The sequence below is a fragment of the Rosa rugosa genome, chromosome 7, assembly GCF_958449725.1.
Source record: "Rosa rugosa chromosome 7, drRosRugo1.1, whole genome shotgun sequence".
NCBI classification, from domain to species: Eukaryota; Viridiplantae; Streptophyta; class Magnoliopsida; order Rosales; family Rosaceae; genus Rosa; species Rosa rugosa.
In genome coordinates, this window is record NC_084826.1 from 3,279,048 (window position 1) to 3,289,177 (window position 10,130).

Here is a 10,130-nt window from a genome sequence, read left to right on the forward strand (position 1 = left end):
TCTTTGCCCAAAAATTTCAAAACCAAGGACATTTTATTGATAACTTTGAGGTCAAATATCGTTGTATCGCCTTATGTTCTCTATAGTCTATCTCCACAAAGAAGATATGAGTTCCTCGTCTCATGTGCTCAATTACGAGCAAAAACAATCTTACAGTTTAAAAGGTAGTTTTGTTAAGTTACATTTAACAAATATTGAACATAGAGGGTAATGATGATAACGTTTGTTTTCTGTTACATCAGAAGGGATAATTATGACAATATCGAGAAAATTGAAAAGTCGTTAAGTACTAATTACAAAGAGATATTGCACATCTTAATTAGTTCACATGCTAGAGACAATGAGACATTATCTATCTACCATTAAAAGCAACTTTCAAGGTAAGATTAGTAATTCAATTTCGTTTCTTATTTGCCGTGCTTTTAATTTTCGCTCCATAATAACAGTTATTTAACTACCATGCATCCATGCGCAGTAGTATTTTGAAAATGTCCAACCTCTTCTTCACTATTTGACCTCTTCTCCCATTCAAACATTTCACTCCCTCTTCTTTCATGCATTTCATCATGCGTGGATAAGTGGATTAACTCTGTAATAAAGAGCAAGAAAAACCAAAATCTTTAATATTAATTGCTCCTCTTTTTTTTTTAATAATAAACAAAAAGAGAATAAACAAGGCAAGAGTAAAGGTGGCATCTCAAAAACGTTCTTATTAAACCGCCACTAAACTCCAGAGCACTACTCTCCTCCTTTCTCCTCTCAAAAACCCTCAACAATTCTCACTCTCTCTCTCTGAAACCCTAAAAGGTTGAAGCTTTGGAAAGATTGAAGCTCTGGAAAGATTGAATCTTTGGGAAAGATTGAAGCTTTGCAATGGAGGCGAGCAACAATAGCAGCAGCAACCTAGCTGGCAGCGTTGCCCAAGCCATTGCCGTCTCTCTCGACTGGAGCTCCACTCCCGACGCGCGCAAAGCCGCCGTGGCTTTTCTTGAATCGGTAATCCCTCTTTTCTCTATATAAAGGCTTTGTATTCTGGTGCTTGATCAGAAGTGTGTGTGATTTTGGCCTCTGAATTGTATCTGTTGGGTTTTGGAAATTGCGGTTTTTGTGATTGTGGGGTTTAATTTTGAGAATTGGAGTATGATTTCAATAGTTTGTGTATGTGGATTTTCGGGTTTAGGGTGATCAACTATTTGGTTGGAGTTTAAGAGCAGTGATAGTGTTTATCAGGTAGATTTGTGAGAAATTTGATCGGTGTAATCGGTGTTTCTGTAACCTGGCACGGATTTTAGCACTACATTTGTTGCAAAATATAGGGTACATTGGAGATTTTGTGGAATCTGTTGTCTGTCTTCCCTTTTTCTTTTCTAAGATATTGTTGAAACCAAATGATATTTCGGCGTTCTTGAAAGACTATTTGTGATGAATGTGAAGTATATGAAATGATTGGATGAATTTTTGTACAGCTTCCTTGAATTGAATAATCTCTCTGAAGTTGTATTGGCATGCAATGTAGTACTTGGTTTAAGCAGTTGATTGTACCTATTATTATAACCCAATTTTGATCCATTTCTTTTGTTTAAATTGTCCAGATTAAAACTGGAGATGTGCGTGTTTTGGCAAATACAGCGTTCCTTCTAGTGAAAAAGGATTGGTCTTCTGAAATTCGGTTGCATGCATTTAAAATGTTGCAGGTTTGTGCTCATGTGCTTTGCTCTTTTTACAGTTTTTTATTTTCTTAATAAGTATCTTAATGCTAGGTTCAAATAATTAGCAATTTAGAGTTTATTACTCGTGTGTCTGCGTGTTCTATTGATTTTTATTTTTTCCCAAGTAATATTTGAGATTTTATCACATCATCTTACTATTTCAGTGGTCCTGTTGGACTGCTTGAGATGAAATTTGGTTATGATCAAGTTGTCTTCCGTTGTGTTGCTGTCTTGGAACTAAGTTACTTTGACAGCCAACTGCTTCTGCCAATTAAATAAGCTGAACCTTTTTTCAATATTGCTCCCATCTGTTTGGGAGGCTAGCAGAGGAATAATGGAAATAATCCTGTATATGCCTAGTGTTCAAAAGAAAGCCAAGGTTACCAAAAAGGTTGAAGCTTTAGAATGAGAGTTATAGAAATCAATTCCCTGCCAAAGTCACTATTTTCTGTTGAAAAGGGTGATACTCAGATTGATGTTAATGTGTTAGATACAGAGTTTTTAAAATACTTTTTCAGTCTCCCTTTGTCCCCTTTTCATGTTAGATAGTGCAATCACGCTTTTATACATATACTTAAACTTCTACGGTAATTAAGTGGTCTGACCAGAATCCACTTTGTTTGTGCAGCATTTGGTCCGGTTGCGGTGGGAGGAACTAAACCCTACAGAACATAGAAACTTTGCTAATGTCACTGTTGATCTAATGTCTGAAATTGCAAATCCTAATGAAGAGTGGGCTTTGAAAAGTCAGACAGCAGCACTTGTTGCTGAGGTTTGCACAGCATTTGTCTCAACTCTGCTTAGTTAGCCAATGCTCATATTTCTGTTGTAATATTTATTTTTGTTTCTGTCCCAGATAGTTAGAAGTGAAGGAGTAGATCTCTGGCAGGAACTGCTTCCAACTCTGGTTTCCTTATCTGCAAAGGGTCCTATACAAGTAAGTTTCTTTCCAATAGTTTCAAGTTGTTCTTGTAATACATGCATAGTTATCACCTTCTTCTTATTCATCTTTATAGGCTGAGTTGGTCTCCATGATGCTGAGGTGGCTTCCTGAAGACATTACTGTTCACAATGAAGATTTGGAAGGTATTCCCCAATGTGTTATGAGCACTTTCGCTTCCTGTAAATAGGAAATAGAGTGTTTGTGTGCATGAGTCATGAGTGTGTTGCTTTTTCTCTGGATTTATACTGCTGTGTCTTACCCTGATTCTGAATGGTAAATGCAGCTGATCGGAGAAGGCTATTGTTGCGTGGGCTGACCCTATCCTTACCTGAAATTTTGCCTCTATTATACAACGTATGCATGACTCCTTAACTTTACTTGAAGTTGCATATGATGGCATTATCATAATGATTTAATCATGTCACGCAGTTACTAGAGAGGCATTTTGGAGCTGCCATGAGTGAAGCCGGGAAACAACAAGTGGACCTTGCAAAACAACATGCATCTGCAGTAACAGCTACTTTAAATGCTGTTAATGCATATTCTGAATGGGCTCCATTGCCTGATCTTGCTAAATATGGTATAATTCATGGGTATGGTATCCTTCTTTGAAGTTTTGCTGAATCTGATTTGAAACCAATGCATGTCTCTGTTTCTTATGCTCTCTCTCTCTCTCTCTCTCTCTCTCTCTCTCTCTCTCTCTCTGTACAGGTGTGGTTTCTTACTTTCTTCACCTGACTTCCGTCTTCATGCTTGTGAGTTTTTCAAACTTGTTTCCCCAAGGTAGGCAATGTATTCTTTCAATAGCTTGTTCAATGTTATATATTGTTATAAAATATGCTTTTGCCTCTTGTTAGTACATTTCATTGACAGTTGTGTTACTCTGAATGATGACTTGCAGAAAGAGACATGTTGATACATCGACTCCTGAATTTGATTCTGCAATGAGTACTGTCTTTCATATTTTAATGAATGCCTCCAAAGAATTTTTGTACAGCTCTGGCGTCAATGCTGGGGTGATTGATGAAAGCAATATTGAATTTGCGGAATATTTATGTGAAAGTATGGTGTCTTTGGGTTCAACAAACTTGCAATGTATCGTGGGTGATAGCACCACATTACCTCTTTATTTACAACAGGTAAGTGGAATTATTAGCATATGTGTATGTTTTATGCGTGGGACACTGGGATGATATGTTTTGGTGGGCTTTAGAAATATATTGTGAACTCCACAGAATGAAGCATTATTGTATGACTTATTTTGCAGTCATATGATATTATGACAAGGTACTAAGGGAAAAAAAAATTCATTTCGCTAATGCATGTGCTGAAATTGGGTTAAGGCTATAAGGCATAAGGTTCTCTACCGGCTATACTGGAGCCTGCTTAACGATATCTCTGTTTGTTAATTATTTTTCACTCATGAGGCACATATCTGTCTGAACTTACTCATCCTGCTAAAATGTTTTAATATAAGTATAGATGGTTATCAGGATGTGAATCTGTGTGCATGTTACCTGTCTTCATAATGCATATAGCTTCACCTTAACTCAGGGCACTTTTGCATATTCACCAACAATTTCCAAAATCTAGGTTTAATCAGTTTATACGTGATTTGTAGACATACATCTGAGACGTAACTTTTTCATTGGAGCAACTATTACTTGTTATTTGATTATTGACTGCAGCTCAACTTTTTTTTTTCTTCAGATGCTCGGGTTTTTTCAACATCATAAGAATATTACTTGTTAATAATCGATTATTGAAATGCAACTCAACTTCTTTCTTTTTTTTGTTCTCAGATGCTCGGGTTTTTTCAACATCATAAGCTAGTTCTTCATTTTCAATCTCTCCATTTTTGGCTGGTATGGATTCAATTTCCAGTTGTTATTATAGTGTGTCAATAATAGATATATGCCACACATTGCCGTCTTTGATCATCTTTCATGTTCAGGCACTTATGAGAGACTTAATGTCTAAGCCACCTAAGTCAAAGGTGGCTGCACACTCATCAGCTGATGGTTCTGACCAGGCTGATAAGGAAAAGCAGAAGATTTTGAGTTTTGTGAACGATGACATATGTAGTGCACTTCTGGATGTATCTTTCCAACGATTGCTCAAGAGAGAAAAGATTCTTCATGGAACATCAATCTCTTTGGGGTCATTGGAGTTATGGAGTGATGATGTTGACAGCAAAGGAACTTTCGGCCAGTATCGCTCAAAGCTGGTAAGTATTTCTTAGCTATGAACTCAGATATGTTTGCTTTTTCTATCTTAGCTCAGGTTTCTTTCAACTGAGAAAGCATCAAAGTTCATTCAACATGTTTGATTTCTAGTAGGATTTATTGATGGATAGGTCCATTCTTTTAACTCATCTCTGTCATGTTTTCTGTTGTCTTGCACTATATCGAGACTGATTTCTTTGTTCAGGTTTGTTTATTGTTGGTCAGTTAAAGTGGGATGAGATTATTTTATTCATCTTTCTAGTTGTGGCTATAAGAGTAGTTCAGTTGGCCTTCCTTGACCTGCATTGTTTAAAATGTTTGTCCGCTGATGTATGATCCTTTTGCAGTTAGAACTGATCAAGTTTGTTACCTCATACAAGCCTGTTATAGCTGGTGCTAAGGTTTCTGAAAGAATTGATACAATCATTAAAAGCCTCTTGCTTTCTCCAATGCCTGCTCAGGTTTCATGACAAGCATTTTCTCAATTCCATTTTCCATCTTCGGACCTGTCAGCTTTTCATTATCTCTTGTATTGATGGTCTTAAATAAAATTGCAGGACTTAGCTGTGATGGAAAGCATGCAGTCGGCTCTTGAAAATGTTGTAAGCACTATTTTTGATAGATCAAATGAAATTGGTGGGGGCCATTCTGAAGTTCAACTAGGACTATGCAGAATATTCGAAGGTTTGGAAACTTCTTTATATCTTGCTGGAGCTTTAGATTTCATATCTTGGGATTTCTTAACAAGCCTAGTTACTGGTCTTGTAGGTTTGCTTCAGCAACTTCTCTCTTTGAAGTGGACTGAGCCAGTCCTTGTGGAAGTACTTGGTCACTACTTGGATGCAATGGGTCCATTTTTGAACTATTTCCCAGATGCAGCAGGCAGCGTCATCAATAAACTATTTGAGCTCCTAAACTCACTCCCTTTTGCTGTTAAGGTAAATTTCAGTTGTTTTTGACAATTTGCTATTCAATGTATTTTAGTGAATCTTAGACAGCAAGTTATGTTTGGCAGGATCCATCTACAAGTAGTGCACGATATGCAAGGTTGCAAATTTGTACATCGTTTATTCGTGTAGCAAAAACTGCTGACAAAAGTATTCTTCCTCACATGAAGGTAACTTCCGTTTGTTGGATGCCTATGTTAGTATGGTACTTCCTGTGTACAAGTGTTGTCATACATTATATATTATGCTTTGTAGTATAGAAGACAAAATTTTAGTTTAAACACATGAGGTGACTGGTTTATTGGATGCGTACAAACCTGTACTTCCTGCGTACAAGAATGGTTATACATAAGACCTTATCATATACCAGTAGTATAAAAAGACAAAATTCTTAAGTTTAGACAATATGCATAAGTGGCTTAGAATGTCGTAAACTATATTTCAAATAGTGTAACTCTGCCAGATCAACATAACAATTGCTAGAATTGACATATTATGCACATCCTCTGCATCATTATGTTGTGTTGAGGAGAATAACTGGGGATGCAAGTTGACAAATTACTTTTGACCAATAATTGATACTTTTATATGCTACCCTTCTAAAGTTGTAGACATTATGCATTTTGACAAATTACTCGTTCAAACAATGATACTTTAAAGGTGTAAACATCCAAGGTTATGAGGAAAAACAAAAATTAGTCTGTAAATACATAGCCGCACTGAAGCCCATTTTATAGAACCCACAAGCTTAGTTCTTGAATTATCATTCAGTCGTTCACCTTGTTGGATGGTGTTTTATGCAGGGTATAGCTGATACCATGGCATATTTGCAAAAGGAAGGTCGTTTACTTCGTGGTGAACATAATCTTCTAGGCGAAGCATTTCTTGTCATGGCTTCTGCTGCTGGGTAATGATTCTCTTCTATGGCTTATATGGGTTCGCCCTGTATTTTTGTTGACAACTGAGTTGATAATTGAACACTTAAACATCTTTGGTGCAGATTTCAACAGCAGCAAGAAGTTTTGGCCTGGTTACTAGAACCCTTGAGCCAGCAATGGGTACAGATAGAGTGGCAAAATAATTATTTATCTGAACCACTGGGTCTTGTTCGTTTGTGCATGGAGACCCCAACTATGTGGTCAGTTTTCCACTGTATCACATTCTTTGAGAAGGCACTTAAGAGAAGTGGAACCCGGAAAACACATTTGAGTTCACAAAACAACTCAGCCGCAAGTTCTACTCCCTTGCATCCTATGGCTTCTCATCTATCATGGATGCTGCCACCTCTTCCCAAAGTATGCGTTTTGCTTCTGAAAATTAGTCATTTAAAATTCTTGATTCCTATTTCTTCTGAATATGATACAGTTATGCCAATTTTCTTATGTTAACATGTGTTCACATATATATAATTTATCTATGTTGTTGATCTGCAGCTTCTTCGTGCCATACATTCCCTTTGGTCTCCATCTGTATCTCAAACTCTACCTGGAGAAATGAAAGCTGCAATGACCATGAGCGATGTTGAGCAATACAGTCTTCTTGGTGAAGGAAACCCTAAATTGTCAAAGGGTACATTAACCTCTGGTCCTGGATCTCTTGTCACCATGAGTAAGGAAGGATATACAGAGCCAAATGAATCGGATATACGAAATTGGATGAAAGGGATCAGAGACAGTGGGTACGTCATCCTGCATTTGAGTTGGTTGTGAACTTTTTTCTTTAATATGCATCCTGGTAATGTTTCTAATAGAAAATGGAGTGGAGGGAAATGCTTTAAAATGAGGAATGCTCCTTTCTGTGGTGCATGGACATGGACATTAACCCCAAATAGCATTACGTGATAATAACAAACTGTTTCCTAACCGAAGATAGGATTATCTTTTTCATATTTACTCAGAGAAATTAAGCTGTACAGTGTCAAGCTTTCTTTTGTTTAAACAAAAGGTAAAATATTTTCGTAGCTGTTCAGAGTTAAACATTCATTGGTTGTCATTTAGACAGTGGGTATCCACTCCGGACAGCATGTTATTTTTGCTAGAAATTTTTTTATGGAATAAAGTTCGCTCTCAGATTGAACAAGTTTTATATAACACTGTAGAATTTGTTATCTATTACTGTCAGGATAATTATATTGAAAATGTTCATTGATTAGTCTAGATTCCAGAAGGTAGTATAGAATACCCTTCTACTTTGGCTTAGAAATCCTTTGAGAAAGTTTCTCTATGTTGATTAATCATCCATGTGGAGTTTTTCTTGTTTAGTGCTAACATGTTTGTGACTTTAGGTACAATGTATTGGGCCTGGCAACCACTGTCGGGGACACATTCTACAAATGTTTGGACAGTCATTCTGTTGCTCTAGCTTTGGTAGAGAATATACAGTCAATGGAATTCAGGCATATAAGATTGCTTGTTCATTCAGTTTTGATTCCTTTGGTTAAAAATTGCCCTGTGGATTTGTGGGAGGTATGGCTGGAAAAGCTCTTGCACCCATTATTTCTACACTCCCATCAGGCTCTTAGTTGCTCCTGGTCCAGTCTTCTACAAGAAGGTAGAGCAAAGGTTCCGGATGTCCATGCCATACTTGCTGGGACAGACTTAAAAGTGGAAGTAATGGAAGAAAAGCTACTAAGAGATCTTACTCGAGAGATTTGTTCACTCCTCTCTGCCATTGCTTTGCCACAGCTAAATACTGGCCTTCCATCCTTGGAGCACTCTGGGCAAATCAGCCGAGTCGATCTATCTTCACTCAAGTCTTTAGATTCTTTTGCATCGAGCTCTATGGTTAGGTATGTTTGACATTGTCTCTTGATAGTGTTTTTTTGGTCGAGGTAGTACTTGAACATTCTGAGCTTTATTTTTTTTTTCAATAACTTCTTGTTTTAAAATGGTGCTCCATTTGCAGTTTCATTTTGAAGCACCAAGGTCTTGCCCTTCCAGCACTGCAGATATGTTTAGAAGCTTTTACATGGACAGATGGTGATGCCATGACAAAAGTTTCTTCCTTTTGTGGTGCTTTGGTTGTTCTAGCTATATTCACAAATAGTGTGGAACTCCAACAGTTTGTTTGTAAGGATCTCTTTTCTGCAATTATCCAAGGTTTAGCCCTTGAATCAAATGCTTTCATCAGTGCTGATTTGGTTGGTCACTGCCGTGACATTTACATATATCTTTGTGATAGACATCCCGCTCCTAGGCAGGTTAGTTAAGATCTGTTGTACCTAATCAAATTTTTGGGTTACAAGTAGTTTATACTCTAATTGATATTTTTCTAAATTCAATGTGCTTGCCTCTTGTGTTTACCCAGATTTTGCTCTCACTTCCCTGCATCAAACAGCATGATTTGCTTGCTTTTGAAGAAGCTTTGACGAAGACAGCTAGTCCTAAAGAGCAAAAACAATATATGAAAAGCCTGCTATTATTAGCTACCGGAAACAAGTTAAAAGCACTTGTTGCTCAGAAAACTGTAAATGTTATAACAAATGTATCAAGTAAGCACCTCTGACTTGACTGACAATTATGTGATGCACTCTGTTTTCTTTGACTATGACTTTACAAGCATGCTTTAATCTTAATTTCAGCAAAGCCTCGCAACACGGTCAACGTTGCAGAAACCAGAGTTGATGAGGGGGAAGTTATTGGACTGGCAGCCCTATCATGATGTAAATGTGTGATTTCTTGTACAAAAGTGAGATCAACTAAAAGACGGAAATCTGTATTGAGGAATATGACAAGGTAAAAAGCCCTTTTTGGGCCAGAGTTCTACAGTATTTTTACATCGGTTCTCTGACAATTTACATCTCATAGAAGATTTATCATTTAGAAGTTCCTTGACAATATTGTATCCTGCTTGTATTGCCATGGAAACTGGTTTTGAAACTGATACATTTCTTTGTATAGCGCTTATCAAAAGAAAGAAAAAGATTGTTGCCAGATTAAACAAAGAAATGTTTAATCTAACATGTTTCAGCGCTTATCAGGATCCTAACATGTTTCAGTATATGAAAATCATTCAACATCTATTTTGGAAAATATTCGAGGAAGCACTGTTAGTCGACGAGTAGGTCGTTAACTTAAGTCATTCAACATTTATTTTTGTTTATTGATTTTTTCTATTTATTAGGAAGCGCGTTTAATAGTGAAAACCTCGTTGGCATGAATCATCCGACATTTATCTTTGTTTAATTTTCATTTGAGAAAGTGCTTTTAACGACAAATTAAATTGTACCCCAAGTCGATTCAACTTGTTTTCATTGGAGGAAGCACCTTTAGGTACAAATAACACTCGGTAGCACAAGTCATTCTAC

The 10,130-nt window shown here is 36.9% G+C and overlaps 1 protein-coding gene across 3 annotated transcripts; it reads left to right on the forward strand.

Annotated features, from left to right (window-relative positions):
* Nucleotides 1-687: 687 nt before the first annotated feature.
* Nucleotides 688-9,855, forward strand: LOC133722341 (protein HASTY 1). 3 transcript variants are annotated; one of them, XM_062149227.1, is made up of 22 exons: nt 688-996; nt 1,593-1,694; nt 2,338-2,481; nt 2,566-2,646; nt 2,726-2,795; nt 2,936-3,006; nt 3,082-3,245; nt 3,364-3,435; nt 3,554-3,791; nt 4,455-4,517; nt 4,607-4,879; nt 5,258-5,338; nt 5,435-5,561; nt 5,646-5,815; nt 5,893-5,994; nt 6,628-6,731; nt 6,825-7,119; nt 7,258-7,502; nt 8,109-8,612; nt 8,729-9,023; nt 9,131-9,314; nt 9,405-9,855. In XM_062149227.1, exons 1-22 carry the CDS (start codon nt 874-876, stop codon nt 9,482-9,484), a joined length of 3,588 nt encoding a protein of 1,195 aa, XP_062005211.1. In that variant the 5' UTR covers nt 688-873; the 3' UTR covers nt 9,485-9,855. The 3 variants fall into 3 exon arrangements, with proteins under 3 accessions (XP_062005211.1, XP_062005210.1, XP_062005212.1); XM_062149226.1 differs by having other exon boundaries at nt 689-996; nt 5,225-5,338; XM_062149228.1 differs by lacking the exons at nt 688-996; nt 1,593-1,694 and having other exon boundaries at nt 2,357-2,481; nt 2,570-2,646; nt 5,225-5,338.
* The last annotated feature ends 275 nt before the right edge of the window (nt 9,856-10,130 follow it).